Source organism: Rhinolophus ferrumequinum, chromosome 2, assembly GCF_004115265.2.
Source record: "Rhinolophus ferrumequinum isolate MPI-CBG mRhiFer1 chromosome 2, mRhiFer1_v1.p, whole genome shotgun sequence".
Taxonomy (NCBI): Eukaryota; Metazoa; Chordata; class Mammalia; order Chiroptera; family Rhinolophidae; genus Rhinolophus; species Rhinolophus ferrumequinum.
In genome coordinates, this window is record NC_046285.1 from 69,344,718 (window position 1) to 69,364,590 (window position 19,873).

At 34.9% G+C, this 19,873-nt stretch overlaps 2 protein-coding genes across 7 annotated transcripts in view; one reads left to right on the top strand and one right to left on the bottom strand.

The window, feature by feature from the left end:
• The window catches only part of NLGN1 (neuroligin 1), a 775,355-nt gene that overhangs the window by 568,733 nt on the left and 186,749 nt on the right, over positions 1-19,873 (bottom strand). The window lies entirely within an intron of this gene.
• Positions 13,302-14,082, top strand: LOC117038283 (small ubiquitin-related modifier 2-like; the record flags this gene model as incomplete). Its single annotated transcript, XM_033135150.1, has 1 exon — positions 13,302-14,082. A coding segment is annotated over one exon (417 nt), but the record flags the coding sequence as incomplete, so codon positions are not given.

Genomic DNA, 19,873 nt, shown 5'->3' on the forward strand with positions numbered 1-19,873 from the left:
AAGGCTATTTTTTAAACTGCTGCTCTGGAAGGTTCTAACTGCTAAATGATTCTAGTCATACTTACTTACTTTTTAAATGACTCCCACAGGGTTAATATTTTTGACATACCCTTCTATACGCCAGGTAGATGGTTATGTCATGCAGTGATTGTCCTTTCAGCTCTCACAGAAAGTTGACACTTCGGCAAAAAGAGGAGTCAGCAAAGAGAACAGACTTAGAAATCACCACTTGCTTATTTGAAAACAAATTACAATACAAATGCCTTTTCTTTAATCTGCTTTGTTCTTAACAGCTTATACATCACCATTAAATATACTATGAGAATACATACATCTTAATTTGGCACCATTCTGAATTCTTCTATATTTGTGTTTTATTTTCACTGGGTATTTATTACTACTTGTAATGGTTATTGCTCACAATGACACTAATGGTAAGCCAGATTCTTTGGTTAAAATATAAAAATAGAGGCAATAGAAGTTAAGAGACTCATTTGCCTAATAAGACAACCCTGAACTTCTCGTTCCTGGTGTTACAGAAGGAGAAGAGAGGACTGCAATAATTGTGTTGCCAAATGAGACTATCGGGGAGATTTGTTGTCTTTGAATAACTTTCTTATTTTATAGGATAGTTTTACAAATAGTTTGATGATGGACTCCCCATTCTACACATGTGTATAAATCACATAGATGTAGTACTTTGAGAATAAATTACAGTGTGCATTACATAGCACACACAAATATGTCCCAATGGATCATTTGAGACCTCCTCTTAGAGACCACTGTGCAATAGCACTGGAATCAACAACATGACTTCATACCCTTGAAACGGGGCCCTGAGGAGAGTCTAGCAAGATTAACGCACAGGAAAGTCTTAGTTTAGCAGCACCTTTCGTTTTGAACCAAAGCAAATGAACAAGAGGGCTTTGCTACCTTCTTCACCTTGACTGATTTTTTGCCAGCTCTGAACAGCTAAGACTGCACACATCAGAAGTCAGCGGATGGAACAGGAGGATTCTGTGCTATTTCTAAGTTAACATTTGAGCAGTCAAAATGCTTCAACACCAACATTAGATATAGGATTTTCCTAGCATATAAAAACCTGCAATTCTCATTCTTGTAGCTCACTACCCCAGATGCCGTCCTAAGAATCTGGATCGCTTTCCTTATTTCTCATAGAAGTTGGCTGTCCAAGCTACTTCTCTGTTCTACAAAGTAATTAATGGAATTACACCCAATAGAGAGTCAATAAAATAGTAATTTAGGTTATTATTGCTTCCCAACCACACCCTGTAGCAACAGACCCAAGGCAAATGAGATCCTCCTAATTGCTAACATGTGTATGATGTGGTCTCGTGGACTTACGGTATAATATGTACAGCCACAGTCATCTACTAATATATGTATGCTCACTGTGTCCATTAGGCTACTTTAACTTAGATATACAAGTTATGCCATTTGTCTTCCCTTAGTTATGTTTTATCTGTAGGGTTAATAAAACCTAATTTTTTTCAACCCCCTTTACTGGGTCTTGGTGACAGTGTCTATGCATTTTCAAACTGAGGTTTATCAATACCACAGCAGATACAGGAATCCATCCCGTGTCACATTTATCAGCTTTTATAAGAAAACACACACACACACACACACACACATAAAGTAGTAAGAAATTTTGGGGAAGAACATTGCCAACAAGGATCACCATTCAGTACTTCTGAAAAGTAACATCCCTTATCCATGGCTCCTTCTCTCAGGAAAGCCATGACCTATGTATGTTTGTATTTAATGTTATTGAGAATGAAGTGAATGGATCTAGGACTTTGCATTGAGTGGGATAATTCTAACTTTTTTTAGCTGAAGGCAACATATATGTACCGTATTTTACAACATTCTAAAACAAGAGTGTGAGTCAGGTTTCCAACTAATGACTTTGAAGGGAAGGTAATTACACTTTAAAAGAATAAATTCAAAGCAAACACTTTATATTCGCTCTTACTACTCCCCAATACACCTTAAAATGACAGTTCAGTGCCTTTGAAGGAGGCAAAATTTCGCTAATAAAAGAGAGAGCAGACAATAGTACTATTTTGGAAGCTAGGATGCAGAAAAATAAGAAGCAAAGTACTTAGCTAAGAAAGTTGATTCCTAAACTGGCAGGAGAGAAGGTCAAAAATCAAACCAATTTGCACTTGCAGAACTCAAAATGTCCCAGGAATTGGCTGTACCAGTAGTGGCAAGGGTGGTGAATACAAGCCTCAAGGCAGCACGACTGTTTGAAAATCCATTTAAGAGCAGAAGGACTCCCAAGTGACCTTCTCTCCCAAATTTAAGGCTTACCTGAGATACCATAGTAAGTGGCATTCAGGAGTCAGACACACCATGAGACCCCAAAGCTCGTGCAACTACCTTAATACACTTAGATTATTGAGGCACATGTTTTCCATGAAAACATTTAAAACTGACTCTCGAGTGTTTTTTCTTCTTTTTTTTGGCTTTCATAATAATTTATATTTATTTGCTAACATAATCATTACAACAATTATCTCCAGTAGGTAAGACAAAATAATTTCCTGTATTTTTAGATAAGAAAGAAACTGAGGTAAAATTAATCAACTTACTCGTCGTGAAACCTTGGACAGTGGCATCAAAAGTCTTGAAATCGCAAATTTGTTGTAGCTTCGATTGCCCTTTGATCTCTTCCCATAGGTCTACTCCTCCAAGAAGTGATTTGCCATCACTGGTATTTGTAACAACCCCTTGAGGAACTTGATTAAACTAATGCAGTCCCAAAGATTTTTATTGAATAAGACTGAGGTGAGTTCCTGGAAAAACTAAGAATTTATTTCAGGTGATTCTAATGTATGCAGGTGGTGGGAAACCAACCTCTGATAAATACTTCATCAAATATTCTAATTGTCACCAGAACAGAAGGCCGCATATCTTGACCACATTAGCCAAGTCTCACTAAAAACAAAAAAACAAAGAAACAAACAAAATAACTCCCAGACCAACTAACACTTTCACTGAAAGACATTATCAAGGAATATCCTTGACTATTATCAAGGGTGGTTGGGATATGGGGAACATCTTTGCAGCTTTTGCAAAAGCTCTATGTTTTTCCTGGATAGGTAGAAACCATGTAAGAAATGCTTTTCAGAAATCAAGACAAGAAAAAGAAAATAGTTATCAGTTCTAATTAACTTGGACTAGTCCCCATTTTAATCAATGTTCCTTTTTAGCTTGCCTATCCAGAAATAAAGCTAAATTTAATATAAACTACCAAGATTTTAGACATATATACTTTTTCACTGAGAATCTCACCCCCGCATACACTCATATGAGTTTGAAGTATTTCTATTTTTATTGTATTATACATGACTTTTAAATCTATCTTAAAATCATTTGGTAAGTAGGCAGGGTATAAATTATAAATACATACACCTGACAAATAAGTAAACAAATTCGCATAGAAACGATTACAACATGAAGAAAGGACAGGGAACTTGGAGATTTGTAGTGGTAGATTATTTTTTTTTTTTTAAAATGTAGTTCTCTCAGGCACAGTTGGTAAGTACACCTGTCATATATGCTTCCAAAAATGTACCTCAAAATGATAACATACTGAGAGAAAAACAAATCTTGGGAATACAAAATTCATTTATTATAACCAGTTTTGCTTACACTCTCTCAAAATAGCCATCAGTACAAAAATGTGTATATAACAGAACGACTTGCTGCATACAAAAAGGGTTGTATATATTTAGACCTTGGAACTTTCTAAGTGCTTGAAAACTTTTCAAAAACACCTTTCTCACTTGCTACAGCAATGCTACATATAAAGGAACAGGAGTTGATGTAAATGAACAGCAGCTGTTTAAATAAATCCTATTGCAATGATGTCAGTCCTATTTCTCTTTTTCCTCCCCTAAAATACTTAGCTATTTTCCCACCTTGTAAGGTCCTCTATGTCTTTTATTTAACAAACAGTTGAATGATACTAACTACATAGAGATAATTTCCTGTGTGCTTAATAAATATTAGCTCATTTAATCTTCATAGCAAACTATAATGGAGGCAAAACTTCCCCAAATTCACATAGCTATTGTGGAAGAGCTGAGATGTGAACCCAGGCAGTCTGGTTTCAATATCTGTGACCACTGCATACTCTGCTGACACTATGCTATATATTTGGCTGAAAAGGCAATGTCTTAACAGAACAAAAATAGGGTCATGAATTAATTCCTCACCTCCAGTGCAAATAGGGATATATGTCTATCTATATTTGCCATTTCAAACAAAATGCCTGAAGAATGTTCTTGCAGATATTAGACATCTATCTAATCAAATAGATAATTATTTTTTTAGAAGAAAAAAAAGAAAAATGCTTCATGAGCTATAACTGGTGCCTCAATTGTGAGATACTTTTTTTGATTTAATAATAGATTTTGGGGGAAAGGAGAAACACTATATTAAAAATATGTGTCAATCATAATAAGCATTCAACCTGATAAATATTATTAGGTTAGTGCAAAAGTAATTGTGGCTTAAAAGGTTAAAAACAATTGCAAAAACAGCAATTACTTTTGCACCAGCCTAATAAAATGTTAAAAGTATGAAACTTAAAACAAAGAAAATGATATAATAGTTTAATCCCTTCTTTTTTTATAGGTTTATCCTCCTATTTTGTTATAACTAAGACCTTACTTTTTAACTGACTTGAATCCTTATTTAAAGTAGATAAGATGAATGCAATAAACAAACTCCTTTTAACTATTAGAAGTTATTCTTTCAAGACAAGTTTTATGATTTGCTATTCAGGATCAATGTTTTATAAGATGTTACTAGTATTGTTGATGTGTTTAAGGTAAAACATTTACTTAAATACTGTATACTACAATCATCTCAACATTCATAGAATAAGATAGGAAAATAAAAGTGTAAAGAATTTACAGTGGCATCTTAGTGCATGTGAGAAGCCAAAATATTTTCTATCTAGTATTAATTCTCCCTAAAGTAATTGCTCTGGCACTGTATTGCTATGTAATAAACTATACCAAATACTAGCAGCTTCGAACAGCAAAAACCTTTAGTAATTATTTACTTTCTTCAAAAATCGGCAATGTGAGTAGGGTTCGGTGGGGATGATTCATCTCCTCTGCTCCAAAGAGCATCAGCTGGGGTAACTCCATTAGAAAGGTGAACACACTTCTAAGACGACTCACTCACATGGCTGGCTAGATAGTAGTGGCTGTTGACACAGACAGGGTTTTTGGGCAGAACTTTGGGTCCCATGCATGGAATCTCTCTGTGGAGCTGCTTGGACTTCCTCACAGCATGAAGTCTGAGTCCCAAGAATGATACCAAGAGACGGGAAAGTATCTGCGACACTTTCTCTGCCCTAGCCACTAAATCCAGAATGTCACTTTTCTGCTACATTCTGTTAGACAAGTCACTACAGCCAGCTCAAATTTAAGGGAAGAGAAAGTAGATTCTAAGTATTCATATGGAGTTGCAAGGGATTTGTGAATAGTAAAGAATTTGCACCTATTTTCAATCAACCATATCAATATATAACTTGAACATGATATCTATAAAACTACTAAGTTTTTATTTTCTTGAGCTAAATAAGCTGATGCTAAAGTTAATATAATAAAGTCAACAAGCAATAATAGCTAGGAAATCCCTGGATAATAAAATAATAATAATTGGGTACCAGTCCTGCTAGATATGACAACATACACTACAGCCTCTATAATTAAAACTACATAATGCTTTTCCAATAGAACAAAATAGAAGACCAGAAATATACTCAAAAACCTATGGAAATTTAGTGTATGGTAAAACAAGTATTCTAAATCAATGGAAAAAAAAAAGATTTTTAAAATAAGCTATGTTGAGACAAGTGGATAGTCATTTGTGAAACAAATTTGCTCTGTACCTAACTTTATTCACCACAGTACATTCCACATGAACAGACATTTAAGTGGGGGGGAAAAAGTGAACGATATAGACACTCGAAGGAAATGTAAGTGAATAAAGTCCTTTATAAACTGAGTGTGGAGAAAACTTTCTCAATTATAACTAAATATCCAGAAACAATACAAGTTTGACAGTTTTAATTACAATTTAAATTTTTTCATGTTCTAAAACACCACAAACAGAGACAAAAGACAAATTATTAACTGGGAAAAAAATGTTCGCAATTCATGTCACAGAAAAATGTGACTAATGTCACTAACATATAAGGAGGTCCTACAAATTAAGACCAGAGATAGAGACTGACAGACACAGAGATGAAAAGACAATACGGAGAAAAAGAGATAGAAATTGTCTTTAAAACATATTAAAAGGTACTCAACCTCATTATCAGAAAATGATACAAATTTAACCTAATCTGTGAAACAGGTAACACTTCAAAAGTTTGGCAACACACACAAAGGCGAGGCTATGGGGAACTGGGTCATCTATAGATGCTGCTGGAAGTGTAAACTGCACAACCACATGGAGGGGAAATTGGCAATGTCTTCCACAACAAAAGCAATTCCACTTCTAGGAATTCAACCTGAAGATAAACCTCCAAAAATTAAAACCAATTTGTGCAACAGGTTATTCATTGTGTCATTTCAGATAATCCTCTCCCTGGCTTCTGATATTTTACTCAACTGCATGCTGCTGAAATGCGTTGTGCTGAAGATCTCTGGGCTTCTTTCTGTGTATAGTTCCCTTACCTCTGTCTGCGATCGTCCTCTTGAACTCTTGGACTCCGTCTCTCCAACTCTGGGAACTGGTGGGATTCCCTCTGGATTTTCCTTCCCTATGCTGTGGTCTAGAAACTCTCTCAAGGGACAGTTGCAGAGCTCACTGTTTCTGTTTTTCAGAGATTGTTCTCTTTCATTTTCAATGCCTGACATCAATTGTCTAAAACTCATTGTTTCATATATTTTTGTCTAATTTTGTTTTATTTTTGGTTATTTCAGGCAAGAGGTATATCCAGTCTTTATTACTCTATTTGGCCAGATGAGAAGTAAACTCATGACATTTAAAGTAATGTATTCCTAAAAGCATCTAAATCAGAGGCTGGCACAATTTTTTTTTTCCCTATAAAGGATCAATAGCACATATTTTAGTCTTTGTGAGTCATAAGATCTGTATTGCAACTATTTAACTCTGCCATTGTAGTGTGCAAACAGCAAAGACAACATGTAAACAACTGAGCATAGGTTTTCCAACAAAATGTTAATTACAAAAAACAGGAAGAAAACTGGATTTAGCTCACAGACCCTAGATTACCCGTTTCTGAACTGGATCAATGCTACCCCAGTATCTCAGTGGTGAGATGTGATGGCCATTGTCTTAATCAAGTCTTAAAACATATAGCATTATCAATAACAAAATACCCTGGCATAACTTGCCTCCCAATGGAAGTAAGCAACATTACCTAGATAATTACTCACAATGTAACATTACTCACAATGTTTAAACTGATCTAACTCTGAGAAAATAATCAAACACTGAATGTGAGTTATGAATAACACTTGGAGTGAGCCATTGAAAAATATCAGTGTCATGAAAAACAAACAAACAAAAAAATCAAAATGTGGGGCAACATTTATGAATTTTTATTGCATCATGATGAAAATTCAAACACTGAAAGTTACAAAAAATATTATTAGGACAACTGGATAAATTTAAACTTGGAATGACTTTAGAGTCTATCTGATCACTAGATTGCTTTATTCAATGATTTTATTAAGAAATAATTTTGGAAATAATTTGCAATTCATCCTTTATATGTAACATACTTGGTACATTATTCATATTATGCACTCTGCTGTCTTTGAAAAATGACACATCAAGCAACATAGAGCTAGTTGATTATAAAGATTTTTTTTTCAAGAATGGATTAGAATATTGCAGCTTAAACCATTGCTAAAAGCCACACATAAAAGAAGGAAGGGAAAAATAGAAAGGCAAAAGAGAAAGAATGAGAGAAGAAAAGGGGATAAAGAAAGGAAAGGTATGAAAGGAAAAGAGGAAGAGAAATAAAGGAAGGTGGAAAACAACACAAACGAGAAGGAAGGAAGCAGGGAGATAATTGCATTCGAACGTTGTAAAATGGTAATGGCTCCCTGAGGGCAAGCCTCTTTCCCAACCAGAGCCTGGGCTCCCAATTGTGCACTGACCCAGCTCCATATTCTGGCATCAGCCTTGGCCTTTCTCCAGCTGATTTTCAGGGCTTCTAGTTTAGTAGCTCAGGTAACTCATTGCTAGGTCAAAACAATTGCTAGTTCTGTTCTGATCACATTAAAAATGATCTAGTAAGTACATTCTGCACTTCATTCCTATTTTCAGTAACTGGATCCCTATGTCAATTGCCCATGTCTGATCATGCCTTGAGAAGCTGCCCAGCACCATTACATGGCTGGGCACCTGCCTTTGTCCCCTTCAGTTTTCTCAGGAGCAGAGTGCTGACGGGCCACCCAGTTGGCCCAGCCCTCACAGATGCCTCAGCAGCTTGTTTGCCTGCCATCTTGCTTGACTCAAGTTAGCTACCTGCCTGGTTGAACTGCCAGGACTGCAAGAGCCCAAATAACAACCTCACTCCATTGGGTAGAGATGAGAGAGACAGCTGCTTGGCAGAATTTCCCAAAGATATAATCCTAACTGAGCCAGGAAAATAAAACATGCTGGCCAGGAAAACTTTTTATTGATTAGATAATGTATTCTTAATGGTCACTCCTCTTCACATTTAGAGCCAGAAAGTAAACACAGTGAAATAAAATTTTAACCGGGTGAAGTATCTTATATCAAAGATTCAATTCCAACAATACCACCTCCCCCGATTTCTACCTTACGCCGTCCTGTTAGCGTTCCTTTTCAGCACACACAACGGCTAGAAATAATACATAGCCGTGGCAATCACTCATTTTACAGTTTCAACTCTTTTCCCCTACTCTTACAGCAACTCCTTTATTCAAAAAATAATCCCATAATTCATATTTTACGTTTCACCTTAGTAACAGTATATGTGAATATGCTAGATTTTAGAAGTGAGGATGATATCAAACCTGGAGTTAAGTTTGAACTTATCCTTAACTTCTCACTTCTTTGAGTTGTTAATATTATGAGTATTTTTTCAATTTATGCAACATTTCCTCCAGTGTGTGGAAATGCCTTCCTGCATTACATGTTTATAGTCTGTCAACTCGGAGAGCAATTAATGCTTATAATTAGTACACGTAAATTAATACATGAAAAGAATTGCGCCGTCCAGAGCGACTCTGGATACTTCTCACAATGTTCTTACAGGAAAAATGATCATATAGCCATGAGCTTTAAATCATATTTATAAAACTAACATTGCCATAAAAAGGACTTCCTACATGGAGATTTCATCTCTGATAAAATGATCTGCTACATGCAAGGACTTAGAGTTAAAACTCTCTCACATTTTCTCATCGAATTGCTCATGAATCTTTGTGCAGTCGGTATCATCTTCATTTTACAAATGAGGAGAAAAAGTATCAGAGAGATTAAGAGACCTAAAGTCAGGTATCCAGGGGTGATAGGAGGGAACTGCGAAAAAATAAAAGTAAAATGTTGATAAGAATATGATCTCAACATTTATTGTTAAACTCTCCTTATATACTTCTCTTAGTAACGTTCCCAAATCTGCAACTTATTGTCCTTTTAATTTTATAACAATTTTTGCACAACCTTTTTCTGTTAAAATATAAAATCAACATCTGTCTGCTGAAGTTGACTGAGCCATCAAACTCATTTTACACCCACTTCATTTCACAGCTACAATTACACTTTCTCACCCTGAAACATCAAAACAGAGGCACAGCCAGCCTTTTTCACCTTTATGGCTACATAAAAGAAATATTCTAACAAATGCATTTCCCCATCTAGTCATTGGTTAAAAAAAAGAAAAGAACTCTATTGATAAATGTGAAGTGGCATAAAACCAGCGTTTTATCCAGGTGAATAAAAAAAAAAAAAATCCCAAGTTTTAGCTCTCTGGAGGATGCAAGGAAAGCAAACATGTCTACTAAAATCTACCAATATACCTAATAATTACACACACACACACACACACACACACACACACACTGAGGGTGCCAAAAAAATGTACACATATGACTTGTATTCATCTTTTGTTATCAGCATATATAGAGTATTACAATTTTAATATAGTTTTTTTTTCCTTTCTTAAAATGTGTATATATTTTTTTGGCACTCTCTTTATATTAGATTGGTGCAAAAATAATTGCAGTTTAAAAGGTTGAAAAATTACAAAAACTGCAATTATTTTTGCATCAACCTAATACCTTCAACTGCAGTGAGTAGTTGAACATCAAAGTTTCACAACTTTCCACTCCTAAAGCTTGTAAGGTATGGAATGAAACAGCATTTCTGGTGATTTTTATCTGGGTGCAGAAGGCTAAATCCAAAACACAAATACAGAGAAGCATAATAGCACTCATCAAAGTTGATATCCTATGTGCCATACTATGGTGACCTAGGTACCAAAAAAATGCATTTTCATGTCTCCTCATAATCGTATAACTGTTAATAAAATTTCCCCATGGTCTTCTCATCCATTACTCACTTCTATATCTTAAGGCATCATAGAAGCTTCTCTGAGCTGAGCTTCAGAGAACAAAAACCTTTGTCATGTAGACATGCCTTATAATATCTCAGTATCTCAATATCTTAACCATAAAATAATACTTATGAAATCAATAAGGGTCATAAAAATTAAACTCTGATTACATTGGGAGACTTAAGTAAACATACTGTTATTTGACTAGTTTTAAGTGTTACTTTCACTATTTTATAGGAACTAAAATAAAAGCATATAAAAACTTACATATGAAGGAATAGTGGTAAAAATAATTCTTGATATGATTCAAACAAAACGTGGATCATTCAATTTGAATGTTATTCAGAAGCCAATTATGGAACATTCTGACCACAGTTTCCTTGTGTATTAGTTATACAATGGATAAGGTGGTTGATAGAAAGCTTTTTTTCTTTCTTTCTTTCTTTCTTTTCTTTTTTGACACTGGTGGCAGTACCAAAAGAAATGACAAAATGTGGGGGTTCTGTGCAGGAATGCAGTAGTGAGGTAGGGAGGATTCACAGGTATCACATACATAGGGCATTTTCCCCCTTCCACCGTCCGCTTACATCCTACTAAACAAGAAATTGATAAATACCATTAAGTTATTTTTTCACTTTTTTGTAGAAATATAGAAACTAAGGTAGGCTACCAAATGCCAAACTAAAAAATGTAGAAGCTGAGATAAAAACGCTGGCACCCCTGATGTCTGGGCATGGCCAATAAACTCCAGTTTTCCTCTGCCTGGAATTGCACACCAGGGGTCTGCTCAATGTCCTCAATCACTATCTTCCAAACCTACTTATGAACAGACTCAATACTAAAAGAATTCAATAGAAATGTGAGTTTCATTTTACTGAACATAAAACTCGGTCCTTTCAAAAATGTTTTATCCAATTAACTTACCTCCCCATAAACATAGTCTCTAAAAATTTTGAGGAAGAATGAACGTTATTTCAAGCTTTCGTTGACATTAAAAAAGTCTTCTAATTAATAACAGTAATGAGAAAATTAAGATAATAAAGGGAAATTATTACTGAGTATAGAAAGCACTCAAACAAAGGAAGACAATTCAAATTTTAGTCACTTCTTCAAATGGCCTGGTGAGCATTCATTTCCAGAAAAGTGTCTTCCAAAATCACTTTCTTCAGAAAAGTCTTGTATATTCCCATGAGAAATAAAGGAAGAGACTATAGATATTTGTGATTGTTTTTCTCTCTACATAGAAAAAAATGAACCCAAACTTTCAATTCAAAACAGAATACCGGAATAACATTATTTCAAAAATAGAGAGAGGTCTCTACTGTGATTGCCAGTAGGCCTCATTTCATATTTATCAGAGAACTAATGAGACTTAATATAGTAAACAAGAGCTCCCTCGTTCTTATCTTGTTCTTATCTCCTATTTGCAGAAGCATATCTCCAAAGATAATAACTCCCTATAAACATAAATTACTTAATATCTCTGAGCCACATATAAAATAAAAATAAAATATAAAATAGTATGGCAATGCCTCTCTCCCAGGGGGATTGTGGCTATGGATTGCATGTGTGTAAGAAGCAAATAGCAGATGACAACATACAATAACCTGTAGAAACTTTTGTTATTATTCATGATATTATGTAACAGTAATTTTAGGCAAAATAAATGTTCAACAATGTATAAAGTAAAGCAGAGTTTTACTATTGATGACCTTACTTTTGCAAGTGTATGTGTTGTATTTTTCGAAGAGGTTCAAAATTATGTTAATCTGTCCATGTGTCACAGTGGTAAAATTTGTTCATTGTGTAGCAAAGACCTTTCTTCCTGTCATATCCATGTTCACTTAGATGTTCTACTGTCATCTCGAGAGCTCCTCTATAACTGTACTTCCTCCATCTCTCAGCTTTAGCGTCTCCTCTCCTCCATCCTGGTCTATCTCTCCCCATCTCCATCCGGGACCATCACAGGGAGAAAAAAATATCTCACAGCTTTCCTTGGGCACCTTCCTTCCAAGTTCCAATTCTTCTCACACACTGATGACTGAGCAATCTTCCCAAGCGTAGTTCTCATGAACAGTAGGAAATAAGCAGAATTACAAATACACTAAATAAAAAAATGCTTAGCATGCATTTTAAAATATATTTTCAATATATTTTATATACAGGCATTGATAAATAAATCATAGTACATTTCTATTACATATGAATTAAAAATTAATAAAAGATATGTATTACTGATGTGGGAGAAGGTCTACAATTTGTTAATTTTAAAGAAAGGCAAGTTGCTGAAAAATATTTATTATGTCACACTGTTTTGTAAAAAAGTAAATTATATACTGATTCATAAGATAGATATTTGAAATGTAAAACAGATTACATGAGACTTAGGTAATACATGTAAGTACAAAGGGTTATGAATTTGCATATAGTGATCATAGCTGTGGGATGGGATCAGGGAGCATGGGCGAGGAGATTTTATTTCCTTATTCATTTCTTTTATGGGGGATGCAATGGGCATTTTGTTTAATTATTTTATGTTTGTTTTTTAACCATCTTTTTCATATGTGCTGTCAACAATTACCTAAGGAGATTGGAGAAGTCAGTGGGGATTTTCACTTATTGTTTTAACCAATACTATACTGCCTTCTTTTTTTAAAAAAAAAAAGAAAATTAAAAATATTTATTTCTTGGCGCGCCCTCTCCCTCCTCCACCGCTGCCGCCTCCTTCTTCTGCCGCTCCTGGTGCTGCTTGTGTGCTCCTTCGGTGCGGACCTGGTACCTCTTTTGTGAAGAGGCAGCTGAGGAGACTCCGGCGCTCGCCATGGCCGACGAAAAGCCCAAGGAAGGAGTCAAGACTGAAAACAACGATCATATTAATTTGAAGGTGGCGGGGCAGGATGGTTCTGTGGTGCAATTTAAGATTAAGAGGCATACACCACTTAGTAAACTAATGAAAGCGTATTGTGAACGACAGGGTTTGTCAATGAGGCAGATCAGATTCCGATTTGACGGGCAGCCAATCAATGAAACAGACACACCTGCACAGTTGGAAATGGAGGATGAAGATACAATTGATGTGTTTCAGCAGCAGACAGGAGGTGTCTACTAAAAAGGGAACTTGCTACTTTACTCCAGAACTCTGTTTCTCCAGACCAAGACAGTCTCAATTAGAAAACCACAGTTTGGTTCCACCACATCCTGACTACTACAGTATAGTTTTCTCTATTCTTTCATTTTCCCCTTCCCCATTCCTTTATTGTACATAAAGTAACGGATGTATGTGCACAGCATTTGCTTTTTTTTTTTCTTTTTTTTTTTAACTAAATGGCCAATGGTATGTTTTTATCGACATCAAATGGAGATGGGATGGGGAAAAATACTGGCTCTGTGAAAATACCCCCTTTCTCCATTAGTGGCATGCTCAGTCAGCTCTTATCTTTATATTCCAGTAAGTTATTTTGCTCTCATTGTTTAACAAAAAGAGAACAACGTAAAAATTCTTACATACCTTGTTCGATTGGAGAATTTTAATGTTTTTCATTTATCATTGTAAAACGGAGGACAATTTTATAACTTTTTTGTACGTAGCTGTTACATGTAGGGCAATCTGTCTTTAAGTAGGGATAAATTACTCTAAAAGAAATGAATCCTAGATAGTTTTCCCTTCAAGTCAAGCGTCTTGTTGTTTAAATAAACTTCTTGTTTAAAAAAAAAAAAAAAAAAAAAAAAATATTTATTTCTTTAGTAATTTTAAAAAGTGTAAGGCCCATAATGTTTTTAATTAAAAATACAAATGTAGGCAAGGTTACCTTTATTGGCACATACAGATTTGAGTAGATTGTCTTTATTGTAGCAGGGAATTACTTAGACAAGTTGTCATCTATTACACTATCTCAGAATTCTATTAAAATGGACAACAGAACAATACCCTGCAGTGTGGTTGTGAGTATAAGCTAATATAAGTGGATTATATGCTAAGAGGCTTAACAAGCTATGGGAAATCAGCAAGGGTTATGAGGGGGAAAAAAATTCAGCCCAATATATTCTCTTTTCCTATAAATACTGTACTACTAAATGAGAAGTAAAAGATAAGGAAAAACAGGACGTTTCTTTTTGTTGTGAGCCCTAGAAGTCTCATTTTTCTTTACCTTTCAGACTTCACTAGAAGTCTGTTTCTCAGAGGGGCTGTTTCCAATAGCTCCAAGGACTGGGCTTCCTTCATAGTTGGCAATTTCTCTGCCTGTCACTGGAGGTGTCCACATAGAGCCCCTGGGCCATTTTTGAATGCTAAGGTAAGTGTTTGAATTACATACCTCGGAGGTTCCTTCCATAGGTGAGCTCTGGGGCTACAAAATTCCTCTTTGCAGGAATTTACAAAATCTCCCATTCCTATCCAATCAATTGTAGACACCCAACATGTCACTTAATGATATGAAGGACATGTACATGTGACCATGCACATACACTATGGAAAACTACCTTACTGCGGAGTACATTAGAAATACTAAAAGAAGGACAGAGTGACCGCAGGAAGCTAGTGAAACCAGATAAAGCTAGAAAAGTTGGCAGAGACCAAACCACGGAGGATCTTCTGTGAAGAGCAAATAAACACCAAAGAAGGGTTTTTAACTGGAGTGCACAGAAGGATGGTAAAATAATCAAAGTCACTTTAGGAAGATATCCATTCTGGCTGTAATATTAAGAATAATCTGAAAGGGGCCAACAAACATCAGCTCATGTCACTCCTTTGCTCACGCCCCTTCAAAGGCTGCTCATCTTAAATAGTAAAAGCTAAAGTCCGTCAAGTATGCTATAAGGCTTTCTATGATCTGGCCCTGTATAGCACAGATTTTTAGCTTCCATAATCTCCTCTACATAATAAATCTTTCATTGTATCAAGAGTCAAAAATATTTTAAGAGCAAAATACAAACATTTCGCCACTGAAAAAATTTTCCTGAAACAATTAGATCTATATTGCTCTGAGAGCAGGTACTAAACTAATCTCATCCCCTCTTCTTTAGAAGACAACAGCTACTAAAACCACCCATCATGGAGAACCCTCTGTAGTTATCGAAAATCCTATCTGTGTACCTAGTGAACCCACAATATTAGAGAAACACAAATGTCTGAATCTGTTTTCCTTGGCTTTTAATCTCAAGAGAGAAAGAATGGACATAGCAGCTTAGTCAGCTGTAAGAAAAATCTGCCTCCTTGAACTTCTTAGGACATGCAAATAATTAAGCACCTAGCTGGTTTTTCAAACATCTAATGACTGACTGAATTCTCTGACCTTCACCTAAACACAAAGCATCAAAAGACAAGCTAAAAGTAAACTAAGACCATTTTGTTCTGCTGGACTTAGTTCATGGTTATTCTTTGAGTGTGTGTATATATAGACCGTCAACAAAAGCATCCCTTCAGATAAAATAAACTCACAGTGACTTCAGGCATTTTCCTTAAGACTACAATGTACCAACATTTTTGAAAGGGAAGCAAGATGAAATTCTTCACTCTATTTCTAGAAATGTCATAGCTATGTTTCCCAGACATTCTGCGGGGAGCGAGGGGTGGGGGGGTGTTGATAATGAAGCAAAACAAATGTTTGCACAACCACCATTTGGGAAGCCCCTCATTGTAATCAAAATATCTAGCAAAATTCAAGAAGCACTGAGTGATTGTACAGCACACTAAACCCATTTCCACTAATGCTGCCCTCAGCAGAATGATTTTTATTTTTCCTCTAAGAGAAAGATTCTTCATTTCCTACAATCTGGAATGCTCAAGATAGACATTGCAGATGCATCTGAAAACAAACTTCTATGTTGTCAGCATATCATAAAGATTGAAGGCTGCCTCCTAGCCCTGGAAGATTTAAAGTTTATGGCAGCATTTCTATTACAAACACCATTTCACAAGGGTTTATTACCCAGCTGTAAAAAATCTACTCGCAGATCAAATTTTGTAGGTTTAAGAAAGGAGAAAAATATTAAAGTTCATTATGAAATAATAATAATAATAATAATATTTTAAACCCCATCTTGAAATTGTAAATTACAAAAACATAATTTTTAAGGCTTTTGTGCTACAACTTAATTTTTATATATAATGCAAGAAAAATAATGACCAGAAATTTATGGAATGGAAATTCATTTCACCTATGCAGAATGCATGTTGAAAAATAACTTCAAGGAAATAACTGTCATTCCAGAGTAGACTTTCCTCCTAGTTAGATGCATTTACTCTTGTAATCATGGACATAGGTAACTAGGAATAGCTACACTTACTGAATTGTCAGAGGATATTATACTTCAAAAACAACTCTGGGACAACAACCCGTATTTGTGAAGTACAAAGATAGAAGTGAAACCCTCGCTTCTGGTAGCATCTCTTTCTTTCTCACATATATACATAAATTCACACAAACACTTACTCTTTCCCACTCCTTCCCCTACACATACACATACACAAATGGATAAGTGAGTGCCAAGCACAAAGCCTTTTGTTCTTTTTGGCTGTTCAGGAGTAAAAAGAAATTCAAGTCCCAAAATTCAAAAAGAGAGAAAGAAAAAGGAAAGTTAAGCCCTACAGATTAAAAAAAAAAAAAATTACACTTCGAAAAGATGAACATATAGCATCAAAACAATCTTTCTCAAAACAAAGAATCTGTATTCTGCATATGGAAATATTCTCTACCTATTGCTTAACTGAATACTCTTTACTCAGTGATCATTTGATAGTTGCTAATAATACTTTGAAACAAATATTTGATTTAAAATAACCACTTTCAGAATGGGCTTGTTTCGCTCCAGTTATTTACATTTAAAACCACCAACACAGTTAACAACCAGAAACATCATGGAGAAGGCAGGTTGTCACACCTTTACATCCTGAGAAGGCAACTTACGTACTGGCTGTTATCTTGAATTTTCTCTGTAGCCCAGATACATATGGAACTTGCACCAAACCACACCCTTTCTCTCAGAGCTTCATTTCCTTACTACATCTCAAGTCTCAAGTCTCTCAAGAATTTCCCTCCCCAACCTCTACTAATTCTAATACTTGCATACAATGTTAATTGGGGTAACAAAGTTAAGAGATTTTTATGGCACTTGAAAGGCATGTCCGAAAAATATTGTTCTACATTAGGGAAACATGTAAGAAAACAACTTTCAAAGAACCCTGGTACCTAATAAGAGATGTCTTTGCAGAGATAATAAACAGACCTCACAAAGGATTGAACGTTTCTCTGTGGAAAAGAAGAAATTCTGAAAAATGATATTAAAGAAGAATGATGGGTTACTGCCCCCAAAAGGATGGTGGTGGTGGTGGTGGTGGAGGTGGTGGTGGTGAGAATCTAATTATAAAAGGTCTGTAGGATCTACCTGAAACGAATATACTGAATGACTTGATTTTGAAAGAAATGCAGAACACTGCCATCACACATAATTTAATAAAGTTTTATTTTTCTTTCTTTTTCTTTAGATTATACCCAGCTTTATTTGGAAATGGCCTTTGGTTTTATCAACTTAAATATAGCCAACTCACTCCCAAATTAAAGAAAATCAGGTAAAAGTCTGAAAAATTACAGTTAGGGATTCTAGAACTTCATATTTATTACGTAAAAAAGATTACTGTTCACTGTTCATGTCAATAGGGGAAACATTAGCTTTGTGCCTTGAAACTCTTCCTCACACTTTGGAGAGAACATCAGCCATTTAAGCACTTCCCTGAAAATACTTTTTTCCTTGTCTGTGTAGACTTAGTAATACCTTCCAAAATAGCTTAGCTTTCCAATTACATTTGACTGGTTCTGCCTTTGTTCACTTTCCCAGGCCTGGCTCATAAGTAACTGAGAAACATAATTTATTCTAAAGACATGCATTTTTTTTCTCTTTTCCTTTATCTGTGAAAAAGAAAATCCTCTCAAACGACTCTTGCCTTCTTTAACCTTCATCATTTTTTCAAGTTCTCCTGATTTTTTGGTATACACTATTTTAAAAAAAAATAACTTTTCTGGAAAGCTTAAAAAGAATTTATTGAATTTTGAAGGCTTTTTCAACTATAATTATAATGATAAAGTCTGAAATGGAGATTGATTTTTTTCAATGTTTTAATACTGTCAAGCTTCTTCTTAGCAATGAAGGTACAGATATTTAAACCAGCAATATTAAACACAATATGAAGGAGTTGGAGGTAAAGGATTAGTTATGCATATGAATCAATGAGAGTTGTCTATTAGACTTTTGAAATACAACTTGTTGAAAGTCCTTTATCTAAGGTTTCCCAAGCTTCAAATAACCTTTCACTGGATATTTTACAACCTGTTGCTATGTGGTTCTTCCCTTAAACCTACATTATTATTATTTTCCTTTTGTAATGATACCTAAAGCTAAGTCTCTGAATAACAAATACATGTATTTTTTTAATTTGAGAAGTATTTGCTAATTAAAAAGGTAATTGTCTATTGATCATTTCGCTATTCTTGAAGTCTCATTTGTAGGAGCTTAGTGATGGGGTTTACCAACTAAATTACATTAGATTAAACCCAGTGTTGGACTATGGTCCAGGCACAAAGAAATAGTTAGATCCTCCTATTTCAAAGATTTATCAACAAAAACAAAAAAACAAAAAACAAGACTTTCTACAACTCAGCTGTGTCCCTCACCATTGTAATTAAAATGAAGAATAAAGAAAAAGGATTATATGAACCCTAAAATTGCTTATACAGTAATAACAGTTATTTGTATAATACTCTGCAAAGTGTTTTGACCTCATTAAGTAATTAAAATATTACATTCAGTTACTTAGACAAAATTTTAAAGTTATATCAGGCCTCAAACAAATTAATTCCTTAAAAAAATAAAGATGTAGCATAAGGTATCTCTGAGATTCTTCCCAGTTGTATTAGATAATAACTCTATATTTTACATATTAATTGAACATATACTTAAAATTTTCATTTGGAGTATCCTCTAACTCCTTTCTTTATGTGCATATTTACATGGATTTCTTCATATCTCAGCTCACAATCACAACCAAGAAGTTGCTCTGCAGAGCTTGAATGCTCAATGACTATTGTTAAAAAGGTAAAACCTAAGGCATTTTCACATGAATTTCAGCATAAACGCAGTAATAATGAAAGAATAAGACAGAGGTTTTGTGTTTCTCTTTCCCCATCTGAGTGAGCTCATCCTAATGTTAATGCCAAATGACAATCTCACATCTATAAACAAGAGCAGAGAACAGTCTCCACCAAGAAGAGC